This window comes from Schistocerca serialis, chromosome 6 (genome assembly GCF_023864345.2).
Source record: "Schistocerca serialis cubense isolate TAMUIC-IGC-003099 chromosome 6, iqSchSeri2.2, whole genome shotgun sequence".
Classification (NCBI taxonomy): Eukaryota; Metazoa; Arthropoda; class Insecta; order Orthoptera; family Acrididae; genus Schistocerca; species Schistocerca serialis.
The window spans coordinates 413,700,925-413,718,027 of NC_064643.1; the positions used below are offsets into that span (position 1 = coordinate 413,700,925).

Sequence of the window (17,103 nt, forward strand, 5' to 3'; positions counted from 1 at the left end):
GTCTCTCCTGCAGAGTCTTCCACTGGAGTTTATCTATCATCTCCGTAACGCTTTCTCTCTCTCTCTCTCTCTATTCGTTTAGTCGGTTCCGACTCTTCGTGACCCCATGAACCAAATCACGCCACTTTCGTCTTTCACCTTCAGTAAGAGTGTTCTCAAATCTTCTTCACTTTCTGCCAATAGGATCGTATCATCCACGTACCTGAGGTTGTTTACATTTATTCCAGCTATTTTAATTCCTGTTTCTCCTTCATCTAGCCTCGCATTCCTCATGACATGTTCTGCATACAGATTGAATAAGTACGGTGACAATATGCAGCCTTGCCGGACCCCTTTCTGAATCTTTATCCTTTTTGTTGTTCCATACATAGTTCTCACCGTGGCTTCTTGGTCAAGGTATAAACTCTGTATCAGATGAATGAGGTGATCTGGTACAACCATGTTTTTCAGTACGTTCCATAATTTGTTGTGATCGACGCAGTCAAAGGCTTTGGTGTAGTCAATAAAGCAGAGGTACACATCTTTCTGGAATTCTCTTGCTTTTTCCATAATCCACCGAATGTTAGCAATTTGATCTCTAGTTATCTTCCTTTCCTAAATCCAGCTTGTTCTTCTGGCAGCTCTCGATCTAGATATTGGCGAAGTCTATTTTCTAAGATTTTCAACATAACTTTGCTAGCATGTGAAATAAGTGCGATTGTTGGGTAATCTGAGCATTCTTTAGAACTTTTCTTCTTTGGAATGGGGATGAATACTGATCTTTTCCAGGCTTCTGGCCACTGCTGCATGATCCATATTTTTTGACAAATTGAGTGCAGCACTTTCACTGCATCCTTTCCAGTGACTTTAAACAATTCTGCTGGTATTTCATCATGTCCACTAGTTTTGTTATCAGCCATATTTTCAAGGGCCCACTGGATTTCGCTCTCCAAAATATCTGGCTCTAATTCTAAATTAACATTAACATCAGCAGTAGGAGCCCTGTCATGAAGCAGTTCTCTCTTGTATAGGTCTTCTACATATTCTGCCCATCTTTCCTTAACATCCTCTGCTTCACTCAGATCTTTCCCGTTTCTATCTTTTGTCATTCCAATTTTTGCCTGGAATTTTCCTTTAATTTCTCTAATTTTCTTATAAAGATCTCTTGTCTTCCCCATTACATTACTATCTTCAACTTCCTTGCACTGTTCATTAAAGAATATATTTTTATCTCTTCTAGCTAATTTCTGAAAATCTTTATTTAATTCAAACATAGCTGATCTATCTCCCTTGATTTTTGCTTTCCTTCGTTCTTCTGCAACTTGCAGTGCCTCAACTGCTAGCCATCTAGCCTTCTTACTGTTCCTTTTCTTGGGAATGTGTTTCTCTGCGGCCTCCTTGACAGTATTAGCTACTTCTGTCCACATCTCTTGCGAGCTTTTGTCCTCCAGCTGTAATACATTAAATCTGTTTTGTACCTCTGCAGCATAGTCGGAGGGTATAGAGTTAAGGTCGTATCTGCAAGTTGGGATACTTTTTGGTACATTCTGAAGTTTCAGCCGAAATTTTGCAATCAGGAGCTCATGATCTGATCCGCAGTCAGCCCCAGGTCTTGTTGTAGCTGACTGAACCGCGCTCTTCCCCCTCTGATTACAAAGTATGTAATCAATTTGGTTCCAGTGTTGGCCATCTGGCGAAGTCCAGGTATATAGGCGTCGTTTTGGTAGTTGAAACAGTGTATTAGTAATTAATAATGAATTTTCTTGGCAGAATTCTAGGAGTCTCTGTCCAGCTTCATTTGTTGTACCAAGACCATATTTCCCTGTTATACCTTCTACAGCTTCATTTCCCACTTTTGCATTCCAATCTCCAACTATGAAGACGATATCCTTTTTTGGTGTTGACAGTAGTAATTTCCTTTTCAGCATCGGTTGTTGGTGCATAAACTTGAATTACTGTGATGTTGAGGGGCTGACCTTGAAGTCTGATGGACATCATTCTATCATTTTTATATTTGCATCCCATCACAGCTTTTCTCACTTTATCACTAACTATGAAGGCTACTCCATTACTTCTGTTGTTATCGTGCCCAGAATAATACACCATATGGCCATCCGAAGCAAATTCTCCCATGCCAGTCCACCTCATTTCACTTATTCCCAATATGTCGATGTTAATTTTCTCCATTTCTCTTTTCACTATGTCTAGTTTTCCTTGATACATGGATCTTACATTCCATGTTCCTATGCAGTGCTTCTCTTTGCACCTTCTTACTCTTCGTGAAGCTCCTCTTAACCTGGTTCCCCCCGGAGATCCGATCAGGGAACTTGAAACTCCGGAACATTTTGAGCTGAGCGAAGCCATGGGGTTTTCTTGGGATAGTTCAGTGGTGGTTTCCCGTTGCCTTCCACTGTCCTCCAACTCCTATCTGCTCACCGACTCAGTTTCCCGCTGGGGTTGGTTACCCAACCTTCCGCTGAGTTGCTCGGCTTAACAGGGGCACCACGTGTAGGTAGGAAGTTGGAGAATTCACGATTACTAAATGATCCTGTAACGAAGCACGCTGCTCTCCGTTGGATCTTCTCTATCTCTTCTATCAACCCTATCTGGTACGGATCCCACACTGCTGAGCAGTATTCACGCAGTGGGCGAACAAGCGTACTGTAACCTACTTCCTTTGTTTTCAGATTGCATTTCCTTAGGATTCTTCCAATGAATCTCAGTCTGGCATCTGCTTTAACGACGATCAACTTTATATGATCATTCCATTTTAAATCACTCCTAATGTGTACTCCCAGATAATTTATGGAATTAACTGCTTCCAGTTGCTGACCTGCTATTTTGTAGCTAAATGATAAGGGATCTATCTTTCTATGTATTTGCAGCACATTACACGTGTCTACATTGAGATTCAATTGCCATTCCCTGCACCATGCGTCAATTCGCTGCAGATCCTCCTGCATTTCAGTACAATTTTCCATTGTTACAACCTCTCGATACACCACAGCATCATCTCTGCAAAAAGCCTCAGTGAACTTCCGATGTCATCCACCAGGTCATTTATGTATATTGTGAACAGCAACGGTCCCATGACACTCCCCTGCAGCACACCTAAAATCACTCTTACTTCGGAAGACTTCTCTCCATTGAGAATGACATGCTGCGTTCTGTTATCTAGGAACTCCTCAATCCAATCACACAATTGGTCTGATAGTCCGTATGCTCTCATTTTGTTCATTAAACGACTGTGGGGAACTGTATCGAACGCCTTGCGGAAGTCAAGAAACACGGCATCTACCTGTGAACCCGTGTCTATGGCCCTCTGAGTCTCATGGACGAATAGCGCGAGCTGGGTTTCACAAGACCGTCTTTTTTGAAACCCATGCTGATTCCTACAGAGTAGATTTCTAGTCTCCAGGAAAGTCATTATACTTGAACATAATATGTATTCCAAAATTCTACAACTGATCAACGTTGGAGATATAGGTCTATAGTTCTGCACATCTGTTCGACGTCCCTTCTTGAAAACGGGGGTGACCTGTGCCCTTTTCCAATCCTTTGGAACGCTATGCTCTTATAGAGACCTACGGTACACCGCTGCAAGAAGGGGGGCAATTTCCTTCGCGTACTCTGTGTAAAATCGAACTGGTATCCCATCAGGTCCTGCGGCCTTTCCTCTTTTGAGGGATTTTAATTGTTTCTCTATCCCTTTGTCGTCTATTTCGATATCTACCATTTTGTCATCTGTGTGACAATCTAGAGAAGGAACTACAGTGCAGTCTTCCTCTGTGAAACAGCTTTGGAAAAAGACATTTAGTATTTCGGCCTTTAGTCTGTCATCCTCTGTTTCAGTACCATTTTGGTCACAGAGTGTCTGGACATTTTGTTTTAATCCACCTACCACTTTGACATAAGACCAGAATTTCTTAGGATTTTCTGCCAAGTCAGTACATAGAACTTTACTTTTGAATTCATTGAAAGCCTCTCGCATAGCCCTCCTCACACTACATTTCGCTTCGCGTAATTTTTGTTTGTCTGCAAGCTTTGGCTATGTTTATGTTTGCTGTGAAGTTCCCTTTGCTTCCGCAGCAGTTTTCTAACTTGGTTGTTGTACCAGGGTGGCTCTTTTCCATCTCTTACGATCTTGGTTGGCACATACTCATCTAACGCATATTGTACGATGGTTTGGAACTTTGTCCACTCATCCTCAACACTATCTGTACTTGAGACAAAACTTTTGTGTTGAGCCGTCAGGTACTCTGTAATCTGCTTTTTGTCACTTTTGCTAAACAGAAAAATCTTTCTACCTTTTTTAATATTTCTATTTACGGCTGAAATCATCGATGCTGTAACCGCTTTATGATCGCTGATTCCCTGTTCTGCGTTAACTGTTTCAAATAGTTTGGTCTGTTTGTCACCAGAAGGTGTAATATGTTATTGCCACGAGTCGGTTCTCTGTTTAACTGCTCAAGGTAGTTTTCAGATAAAGCACTTAAAAAAATTTCACTGGATTCTTTGTCCCTGCCACCTGTTATGAACGTTTGAGTCTCCCAGAACTATAACATGGTGAGGAAATCTACTCGAAATATTTTCCAAATTATCCTTCAGGTGCTCAGCCACAACAGCTGCTGAGCCAGGGGGCCTATAGAGACATCCAATTACCATGTCTGAGCCTGCTTTAACCGTGACCTTCACCCAAATCATTTCGGATCTCCATCAATTTCCTTCGATACTATTGCACTTCTTATCGCTATAAACACGCCTCCCCCTCCACTGTCCAGCCTGTCTCTGCAGTATACATTCCAATCTGAGTTTAGGATTTCATTACTGTTTACGCCTGGTTTCAGCCAACTTTCTGTCCCTAGTACTCTATGGGCGTTGTGACCGTTTATTAGTGAGAGCAGTTCTGGGATCTTTCTATAGACGCTCCTGCAGTTTACTATTAGCACATTAATATTGTTATTCCCTGTTGCATTTTGCTTACTCCTACGTTGCCACGTCTCAGGAGGCGTCTTGTCGGGCCTAGGGAGGGAATTCTCTAACCTAAAAAACCCCCATGTGCGCTCCACACGTACTCCGCTACCCTTGTAGCCGCTTCCGGCGTGTAGTGCACACCTGACCTATTCAGGGAGACCCTACATTTCTCCACCCAATAGCGGAGGTCAAGAAATTTGCACCCCAGATCTCTGCAGAATCATCTGAGCCTCTGGTTTAAGCCTTCCACTCGGTTCCAAACCAGAGGACCGCGATCGGTTCTGGGAACGATACTACAAATAGTTAGCTCTGATTCCACCCTGCGAGCGAGGCTTTCCGCCTTCACCAATTCCGCCAACCGCCTGTATGAACTGAGGATGACCTCTGAACCCAGACGGCAGAAGTCATTGGTGCCGACATGAGCAACAATTTGCAGTCGGGTGCACCCAGTGCTCTCTATTGCCGCCAGTAGTGCCTCCTCCACATCTCGGATGAGACCCCCCGACAAGCAAACCGAGTGAACACTGGCCTTCTTCCCCGACCTTTCCACTATTTCCCTAAGGGGCTCCATCACCCGCCTAACGTTGGAGCTGCCAATAACTAATAAACCCCTCCCCCCGTGTGCCTGCTCGGACCTTGCTGAAGGAGCAGCCACATGTCCACTCACAGGCAGAGCGGGCGATGCCACACGGCCAGCCTCCACATTTACCCTCTGCCTCGTGCGCCGTAAATGCTGCTGAACCCACCACTCCCCTTGAGGAGAGGGTGGCCCAACCGCGCCCAGTACCCGCGAAGATGTCTCGACAGCAGGGACAGTGGGTGAAGCATGTAACACCTGGGGTGTACCTTGCAACGCACCAGACTCCCCACTGCCGCTACACTCCGAGGCAGCAGCCTGAAGACGGCTGACCGCAGCCATCAACACGTTCAGCTGTTCGCGAACAGTGGCCAGCTCCTCCTGCATCCATGCACAGCAGTCACACATCCTATCCATCCTAAGGAATCAATTTACTGAAGAGAGTTAATCAACTTTTAACTAGACTGCTAATTCACTAAAGGCGGCTGATTATTGACTAAACTGTGATTGCTAGCCACTTCTTGTAGAAAACAATGACAATAGCACTACCTGTCTCTGGACTGTATTAAAAACAAACACAAGCACTACTGGCACTATGGTTGACTAAAGGGACTCGCTCTGACTGTATTCAAAACAAACACAAAATCTATGGAACACTATTAATAGCACTCGACAATTAAAGCTTCCTAAAAGCAAAAACACATGGACGAAGAAGTAACAAGTAAGAAAAATACAGTTAATACTTAAATTAAAGTAGCTCGCTGCACAGCAGACGTGAAGCAGACAGCGGTTAGGATGATGTGCATTCCTACTCCTACTCCTGTGTTACCCCTATTTGATTTTGTATTCATAACCCAGTACTCACCAGACCAGTTTCACATTTTTATCATTTTTGAAAGTGACTCTTCCTTTAGTTGCAATAACATGTATACAATCTCTTTTTCCATATCATTGTTTGGTTTCCACTTAGAATTTTCAATTTTTTATATTATTACAATTTTATTTAACATTGAACCATACATATTTTGAAGTATCATGTGTAAGAAAATTTCTACATGCAAGTAGATCTGAAAGGAATGTATTCCCTAACAGTACTACATTTCTTACTCTTGTACACATAATGATAATAATATACATGATTAATTCTTTTTCTTTAAGGATACCTGCCCATTGGCCATCCAACACTATATGAGTACTTCGTGGATGTGGCGAAAGATGAGTGGGTGGCTTGGGAATGGGTGGTGCCAATATACGAACATGATCCTGAAAAAAAGTTCAGTGAGATTCTGGTTCCCACTACAGATTCAGTGCGCACCACTTGGCTTCTGACACTTATGAATGATGTGAGTCATTATATTAATACTCTATCATATTTGTGTGGAAACTAGAAATAGGAATTTTTATCAAAATGTTTGTATGGCAGAACTAGCTCCCACATTTGAAGGTCAGTAAAAATCAAGGAAATTAGGAACACAAAAGTTATGTATGAAGTATGTCTCAAAACCTTGCAGATATAGCTTTAGGTCTGTAGTGTATACATGTTAAAATAAATCAAAACTATAGATAGATGTCAATTTTTTGTTTGTAATGCAGAAATACTACATTTTACAGAAAGCTTTTATTGTGGAATCCATTTATTTGTTCTTTTAAAGACTCATTCAAGTGAAGGCTAATGTTGAAGACACATGTTGATGTCATTCATGAACATTATCCACCTCTTGACAGCTCATTGGAACAGACTAATTGCCACTCTGTATTGCTTTCTGTACTTCCATTCTTATTTATTTAATGTAAGCTTTTCTATATCCCTAACAATAATAACGAAAAATATAAAATGTTTAGGTCTAAAATTGGTCATCTTGAGATCATTGTATTCTGAGATCAGTTAAGAGATAGCATTTATCTCAAAATTAAAAGTGGCCAACAAGATATATTTCTCTGCTGTTGAAGAATTGTTGTCAGTTTGATGTAGCTTAGACCACAATAAGTTCTGTCGGAGGTCGCAGTCACCAACTAATCTTCTTCCTTGGAGTTATGATAACTCCACATGCAATTTTTCTTCAATATGGTATACTATGAAATTAGACGAGTGTTCTGCTGTGGAGGTTTATGATGTCCATAGCAGTTACCTGCTAGTGCTACTAAAAGTGCCTCATGTATAAAAAAATCCTTTACCATTAACCAACTTAACAGCTGGTTTTTTTTTTTTTTTTTTTTTTTTTCCTTGGGCTGTCTTAAATGTGTCTGATTGCATATCAGGGTCCTAGTCCAATATTATTTCACTCTTTGATGAGAAGTCCCTCAAATAGTAGCAAAATACCTTCAATTTATCTCAACTGATGTCTTCAATGTTGGACACTTTTGAGGGATTTCATCCGTTGAGCTAAGGTGGTTTTCATTTTAATCCAATAGAATTTATTTTAAAAATACTTAGCAGAACTAATTTGGAAATGAGAACAGGATCACTACAAGAAAAACATCTGTACTAGGCATTGACTGCTCTGTGATTTGCAATCACAGATGCACCAGTACTGAAAAAATATTTGACAGTGAAGCCACTATACTCCCCTTACCAAGTTGTCTTGTTGGTGAAAACTGCAGTGCTATAGCTAATTAAAAAGAGCTCATCCATCATTGTACTCTGATATCAGTGTTAGTATTGTGCCCTCAATGGGTGAAATTTACTTCTGCTGCACTTCTTATCTCCAAGAACACTTAAGCAAAATTCTTCAGAGAAAGGTGAGAAGTGAGAAACTCTTTGGTGCAGTTCAATATGTTAATACATTTGTGTGTCTGACAGTCTCAGAGTCTCAGAAGAAATCTTATCGTGTTGTGCAGTAAGTATAAATTCATATGACTTTTCTCATATAGTGACAGAGGCACTTATTGCATCACACAAGGATCACATGAGTGGTGGGATCAGTTTGATTTATAAATATATTAGGCAAATATAGAATAAAGTCTATGAGTTTCATATTCATTTGTTGTGGGATGAAAGCAAATTTATATTATTTCTGCATTGCAAACTAAATGGCCTTAGGAATAGAAAAATAGAAAAAAACACATCAGTATCATATTCACGTAGATCACCTGGTATGAGTCATCTACAGAATGTTCTGTCACTTCTTTATTTGTTAACTGCTCAGTGCTGCATCTGTCTGCATTACAGAATCATTGCTCTTCATTGCGGCAGAGGTTCAAGGAGTAAAAATTGGCAGTGTATATTGTATTCTCAGGCAAGCTTGTGAAGTCATTCTCCACAATCCTCAGTCAATCTCCCCTAAAAACTGATGTTAAAGACAATAAATTCTACCCAAATTAAAGTAAAATTAAAGAACCATATATCCAATCAGATCATATGTATGTGCTCAGGAACCCAGTGTCATCCAAATAAATCCACTTTCCCAGTCAGACCCCAGCAGTTGAAGACAGTAGCAGCATTTGTGTGGGTTGTGCTTATGTGAATTTGCATGTGTTTTCTATTTCAGAAGTAGTACTTTTTTGTCAAAAAGTGTAAATGTTTAACAATCTTTCCATTGTGTGACTCAGCATGTCCTCTAAGTGGTGAATAGTAATCTACCCTTTTCATATTGCTAAAATCAAACAGTGAAAAGTCCAGGATGGATTGCAGCCAGACACAATGAAAAGACTGCTAAGCAGGTAAGCTTTTAGACACAAAAGTTCTTCTCCCACATGCACATGCGTGCGCACGCCCGTACACACACACGCACACTCACACACACACACACACACACACACACACACACACACACACACACACACATACATATATGACTACTGTCTTAGGCAACTGCAACCTGACTATGGTTTGGTTTCACCTGCATCTGATGTGTACAGCAAACTGGCATGGTGGATGGCAAAATATCATTATGGGAAGGGTGGGGAGGATAGTGGGTAGAATATTTCTCAGTTAAGGGCATGACAAGAAGTAGTCGAAACCCTTGCAGAGAATGTGGTTGAATTGCTCCAGTCCTGTGTGGTACTGATTTATGAGAGGAGTTCTCTTAACTCTTTCATGGCCAGATGTGCATATGTGGGATGTGGTAGGTAACTGGAGAGACTAGGCATGGGAGATCTGCTTCTGTTAATTGTTGGGTGTATTTGGAGAGGGTCTGCTTGTCATGGGACAGATGAGATGACCAAGTTTGGCTTAGCTGTATGGAAGAGACTTCTTGGTATGGAATGGGTAGCAGCTGTCAAAATGGTGGTATCATTAGTGGCTGTTATGGTTTAATGTGTATGGAGTTACTGATGTAGCCATCCTTGAGTTTTATGTTGAAACTACAGATGCATGATCATTAGGATAAATATGACATGAAGTATTTTCAGGTGTCAGGCTGCCTTATTTTGTAACAACCTTACATCAATTATCCACTCATTTACAATTCAGTTTATTATACTGATTCATATTCTGTCATTAATTTCATTCCAATTTTAGCAAGCATGCATATATCTCTGCATTGGTCCAATTGTGACTAACAGATGCTTGGACATAGAACATAAACAATTGTTACTTCATAATTGCAAGATAGTTTTTGTGTGGACTGAAATTAACATTCCATCTGTATTTGTGTAATAAACTCACAGAAATGTTTGGAACATTTTCCAATTAATAATCTTCATTAGATAAGCTACTTTATAAAAAATGGTTCAAATGGCTCTGAGCACTATGGAACTTAACATCTGAGGTCATCAGTCCCCTAGAACTTAGAACTACTTAAACCTGACTAACCTAAGGACATCACATACATCCATGCCCGAGGCAGGATTCGAACCTGCGACCATAACAGTTGTGCCGTTTCAGACTGAAGAGCCTAGAACCGCTTGGCCACACCGGCCGGCTACTTTATAAAACATTGTTAGTAAAAATATTTTATGAGTTTCAGTACTAAAAGCTAAATACCATGTAAAACTTTATGTTTTAATGTAGAAGAATGAGTTAATGCAGAACTGAATGATGACTGTCTGTGTACACTAGCAAGATTTTGATTGTAATACACAAATTTTTTATTACTAATAATGAATGATTTAGGCAGCAATAGTCACAGATATATACACTGAAGCGCCAAAGAAACTGGTACTGTCATGCATATTCAAATACAGAGATATGTAAACAGGCACAATATGGCACTGTGGTTGGTAATCCCTATAATACAACAAGTGTCTGGTGCAGTTGTTAGATCAGTTACTGCTGCTACAATGACAGATTATCAAGATTTAAGTGAGTTTGAATGTGATGCTATAGCCGTTGCACAAGCAATGGGACACAGAATCTCTTAGGTAGTGATGTAGTGGGGATTTTCCCATATGACCATTTCACGAGTGTACCATGAATATCAGTAATCCGGTAAAACATCAAGTCTCTGACATCGCTGCGGCTGAAAAAAGATCCTGCAAGAATGGGACCAACAACAAGTGAAGAGAATCATTCAGCAATGACAGAAGTGCAACCTTTCTGCAAATTGCTGCAAAATTCTGGGCCATCAACAAGTGTCAGCACATGAACCATTCAACGAAACATCATCGATAAGTGCTTTCAGAGCCAAAGGTCCACTCGTGTACTCTTGAAGACTGCACAACACAAAGCTTTATGCAATGCCTGGGCCCATCAGCACTGACATTGGACTGTTGATGACTGGAAACATATTGCCTGGTCAGATGAGTCTCGTATCAAATTGTATCAAGCACATGGACGTGTATGGTATGGAGACAACCTAATGAATCCATTGACCATGCTTGTCATCTGGGGACTGTTCAAGCTGGTGGAGGCTCTGTAATGGTGTGGGGCATGTGCAGTTGGAGTGATATGGGACCTCTGATATACCTAGATACAACTCTGACACGTGACAGGTACGTAATTACCCAGTCTGATCATCTGCACCCATTCACGTCCATTGTGAATTCTGATGGACTTGGGAAATTACAGCAGGACAGTACACAACCCACACGTTCAGAATTGCTACAGAGTGGCTCCAGGATCACTCTTCTCCATTTAAACACTTCCACTGGCCACCAAACTTCCCAGACATGAAAATTATTGAGCCTATCTGGGATGACTTGCAATGTGCTGTTCAAAAGAGATCTCCACCCCATCATACTCTTACAGATTTATGGACATCCTTGCAGGATTCGTGGCATCAGTTCCCTCCAGCACTACTCCAGACATAAGTTGAGTCCATGCCACATCGTATTGTGGCACTTCTGTGTGCTCACGGCGCCCTACATGATAATAAGCAGGTGTACCAGTTTCTTGGGCTCTTTCCAGTAGTTTTTGTGAGTCAATTTTATTACAGTACTATGCAATAAACATGTGATTATGAAATAGAACATTGTGCCAACCTGAATTTCTTGGACTTCTCTTAGCACTACAAAATCCATATCTACACTGTCAAGAACTCAGGAAGTTGCAGCAAATTTTGGTGGACAGCTAAGTCCCAAATTCTTTATAGCTATTGCACAATTAGAGATTGCTGAGAAATGAAGATGAGTATTTTCTGATTAGCTGTTATGCCCTCTTATATTTTAAGATCAGCTTAAGGAAAGTGGCTTGTTGGGTTGAAGAGGACCTTTGAAGTGAGTGAGGGAGAAGGTGTTGCAGTTCTGGTGGAATATAGATAGGGTGTTTTTACCCTCAATCCAGACAATAAAGTTGTCATCAATGAATCAGAACCAAGAGCTGAATTTGGAGTTCTCCTTGGTTAGGAAGGATTCCTTTAAGTAGCACATGAACAGATTGCCAGAGATGAGGCCGTGCATGTGTCCATTGTCATACTGCAAACGAATTTGTAGGTGATGCCTACAAGAGAAAAGTAACTGTGGGTGTGGACATGGTTGGTGATGATGACCAGGAAGGAGGATATATACTTATATTCAGTCAGATATTGGGGAAGGTAGTGTTTAGTAGCAGCAAAGTCATGGGCATTGGAGATGTTAGTGTAGAGCTGGTGGTATTACCACTGTTGAGCAGGGCACCAAGTGGTAAAGGAACAGGAACTATGGAGAGCTGGTGAAGGAAACAGTTGGCATCTGTCATATAGACAGGTAGGCTAAGGGTATTAGGCTGAAGGTGTTGGTCCAAGGGAATGCAGAGTCTCACAGTGGGGGCACAGCAAGTCGCCACAATGGGGAATACTGGGTGGTTCAGTTTATGGATTTTAACAAGCATACAGAAGGTAGGAGTGGAGGGAATCATGGGGGTGAGGAAAGAGCTAAGACCCAAGTGAGAGGTTCTGTGATGGAAGTAAGGTTTTGAGGAGGGTCTGGAGACTCTGCCGGAGTTTTGGAATGGGGTTACCTTGGTAGGGTTTGTAGCTGGACCTATCTGACAGCTGGCAGAGTCCCTTTGCCAGGTAAGACCTGTGGCTTATAACCACAATGGTGGGACCTCTGTTGGCAGATAGGGTTATAAGAATAGGATCAATTTTTAGGTGGTGGAGTGCTGTTTTTCCTGTGGATGTAAGGTTGACTTCCTTGTTGAGGGATTTGAGGAAAGAGAATGAGGCAAGGTCCTTCTTTGAAGGCATCACCTACCATCAGATTTGTGGTATGTAAATGGGCACATGTATGGCATCATCCCAGGATAACCTATTCATGGACCAACTTGAGGAGTCCTTCCTAACCAACCAGAACTCCAGACCTCGTACTTGTTCAAATTCATTGATGACATCTTTGTGATTTGGACCGAGGCTGAGGGTACCCTACCCACTTCCTTCAAAACCTTGACACCTTCTCTCCCATTTGCTCCACCTACTCTTCTTCAACTCAACAAACAACCTTTCTCAATGTAAACCTGAATCTCAAGGATGGATACATCAGAACTGCCATCCACCTCAAACTTACCATACATCAACAAGACTTCCACTTCAACAGCTGCCACTTATTCCATGCCAAGAAGATCCTTCCATACAGCCTAGCCCCCTGTAGTTATCACATTTGTGGTGATGAGCAGTCCCTTTCCAAATATGCCAAGGGTCTCACTGAGGCACTCACAGACCAAAATTACATACCCAAATTTTTAAAGAAACAGATCTTTTGTGCCTTTTCTCTACAGTCACCGTCCGCCCCCGGCAGCTGAGTGGTCAGTGCGACAGACTGTCAATCCTAAGGGCCCGGGTTTGATTCCTGGTTGGGTCAGAGATTTTCTCTGCTCAGGGACTGGGTGTTGTGTTGTCCTAATCACCATCATTTCATCCCCATCGACGCGCATGTCACCGAAGTGGCGTCAAATTGAAAGACTTGCACCAGGTGAGCGGTCTACCCGACAGGAGGCCCTCGTCACACACCATCATCATCATCTATAGTCACCTACCGCCTCCCAAATACCCAACTCTGGCCATAAAAGAGACCTCTTCTCGTGACTTGTTACCACCCAGAACTGGAGCAGCTCAATCACGGTCTCCACCAGGGTTTTGACTACTTCTCGTCGTGACCTGAAATGAGGAATATCCTACCCACTATCCTACCCACCCTTCCCACAGTGGTATTCTGCCACTCATTGAACTTTCACAATATTCTTCTACTTCACTTCAGTGACTACTTCATAGATTGCTTTAGTTTTATGTACCTCTGCTCCCAACCCCTTGCCTCATGGCTCATATTTCTGCAACAGACCTAGGAACAATACATGTCCCATACATCCTCCAACTACCACCTATTCCAGTCCTATTAAAGGCATCTCACAACCCATCAAAGGCATGACTACAAGTGAAAGCAGTCATGTAATTTAAAAGTAAGCTGCATCCACAACGCTGCTTTCTATGTGGGTATGACAACTAACAAGCTGTCTTTCGACATGAATGGTCAAGAGACAGCTGGACCATCCAGTTGCTGAACATGCTGCTCAACACAATGTGCTTCACATCAGTGACTGCTTGACAGCCTGTGCTATTTAGATCCTGCCTACCAAGACCAGCTTTTGCAAACTATACAGGATGGAACACTCCCTACAACATATGCTTTTCATATTGTTGTTATTTCACTTTCCCAGCTAGAAGGTAAAGGTGAAAGAGATTTATCTATTCAAAATACTATTGTACCACAGTTGGTCAAAAGCAGCCACAAGTTAAAGATTGGCTCCAAAGCCGACTTTGCAGAAAACGTTCATATAATAATAACTGATAGCCTTGGGAGTACCAGCCATGACACAGCTAGTGTGCAAGATGTACGAGACAGGCAAAATACCCTCAGACTTCAAAAGGAGTATCGTAATTCCAATTCAAAAGTTGACGAATGTGAAAATTACAGAACTATCAGATTAATAAAATGTGGTTGCAAGATACTTACATGAATTCCTTACAGAAGAGTGGAAAAACTGTCAGAAGCAGAACTTGGGGAAGATCAGTTTGTTATTCCAGGGAAATATAGGAATGAGCAAGGCAAGATTGACCCTACAACTTTTCTTATAAGATAGGTTAAGGAAAGGCAAACATACATTTATAGCATTTGTAGACTTAGAGAAAGCTTTTGACAATGTTGACCGGTATACTCTTTTTGAAATTCTGAAAGTAGCAGGGGTAAAATACAGATAGTGATATGCTATTTACAATTTGTACAGAAACCAGATGATAGTAATATGAGTCAAGGGGCATGAAAGGGGGAGTGAGACAGGGTTGTAGCATATCCCCAATGTACATTGAACAAGCAGTAAAGGAAATCAAAGAAAAAATTGGAGTAGGAATTAAATTTCATTTATTGTCACCAAGCCCACATTTATGTTGGTAGTACACCTACTACTAGTTCGTGCAGCTTATATCATATGTAAGACAGTCAGAAATATGCTTAGTCCAACCCAAAATATTACGAGATTCACACAGGCAACACACTGTTACAAAGTGAGTTCACATTCAGTCCTTTTCAGTGGATTCTTCAAATGGAGATGCTCTCCAAAATGTTCTGTACGGAACACACCATGCAGAATATTCACAAAGGCCGATAGTTTCACACATGGTTTATTCTCCAACCAACATTCCAAAACCCCTCAAAACTTCACCGAAATGACCGTAATTGCATCTGCTAGCACGGCGATATAATATGAGTGTGATTTAACCGTCCTTTCTTCATCTTACAGATAATTTTTCGGACACATTTAACATGAGCTTCTTGTCCAACAGCAACTCCACGGCTGACTGAATGACGTCGCTCACAGGGCATATAAGTCATTAGATTACACAGGAAAAACTTTTCTCTCATTGGTTGATCAAAATGATCATCCAATCAGATTAACCTTTCATGATCAATTTCGTGCGCAAACCGCTTTACTCCAATCAGCATTCGCAGATGCATCTACGTCATTTCATATTGCAAAATTTCACAAAATGTTCCACAAAACCAAACGAAATGAAAATCAAAATAAAACTATGCTTTAAATATACTTCAGAACTAAATATCCTCTTACTATCTTTCTGGCTGCCTTATTACAAAAGCAGACACTCCTACACATACGTCATCCACCAGTTAGGGGGGATTCACCTTTTTCAGGACGTCATGATTATGTAACACTTGCTGTTTATGGATGGTGTAATACATTATGAAATTGAAATTTGATGTATGTCCCCACATACACACTCACATTCACTCTCATCTACTCCCACCTGAACACAAAATATAAATATCAAGTTTTAAACTATTATTTTCCTTAAGAAAGCAAAATTATTAAAAGTTTAGAATTAAAATTCTTTAAAAATAACTGAGAATGCTGTTAGTATTTTCAAATGACAAAGAAACTTAAACTTTCATGATTCCTATCTGAATTTACTTTACTAAGTGTCGGTTAAGTACTTTTTTAATAGTTTTTTTTTGTATTTTCAAAACTATTAAAGTTATCCACATGAAAATTTTTCTAAATTATAATAGTTCCTATACCAAATTTGAAAACAAACAGATCATATTTATCATAGTTATTTAGTTTCTTAGGTGATATTAATAAGTCATCTTAGTACGCTCCACACACAGCAGTTCTCACGGTCCGCACACCACGACAGATGGCATTATGATGTGAGCAGCCGACTACACAATGGCCGGGGCTGGAGGCTTCATTGTCAACCTCCAGTACAGCTTGACCTAATGGAATAAAACTTATGCAAAACTCTGCAGCCATGCAAATAGCTGTGACATTACAAATTTTATAAACAACTTCCGTGGCTATCAGAGTTCAGCATATGTTCAGATATAACTGCTGCATTTTGTTAGAATGCACATTGTTTTCTAATCAGTGGACACACAAATGATTTATATGAATGTATATATGAATATGGTTGATATCTTGTCCAACTATTCTGTAAATCCATATTCAGAGTTAGAATACCCATGATTTCTGTAATTTGATTTACATGAAACCTTGGATTCTTCCTTTAAATAAGATATGGCTAAATTCCTTCCCAGTCTTTGTCTACTGTTAACTAAATGTAAACACCAGTCAAGGATTAGCTGTTAGTTGTTCGAACTGGTCAACTGCTACCTACAAGGTGGTACAAGGAGCATGAGTGACATGCAATGAGCATTGTGCCAATTCCTGTAGCCTTTATTACCAGTAGATGAAACCTGATAGTGCCACA

At 40.9% G+C, this 17,103-nt stretch overlaps 1 protein-coding gene across 1 annotated transcript in view; it reads left to right on the top strand.

Moving 5' to 3' along the window:
- Window positions 1–17,103, top strand: part of LOC126484896 (dynein axonemal heavy chain 10) — a 1,141,797-nt gene that overhangs the window by 565,446 nt on the left and 559,248 nt on the right. Inside the window, exons 31-33 of the mRNA XM_050108495.1 lie at window positions 6,689–6,873; window positions 11,703–11,719; window positions 15,465–15,477. Coding sequence (XP_049964452.1) covers window positions 6,689–6,873; window positions 11,703–11,719; window positions 15,465–15,477 — 215 coding nt within the window. The remainder of the gene's footprint in view (window positions 1–6,688; window positions 6,874–11,702; window positions 11,720–15,464; window positions 15,478–17,103) is intronic.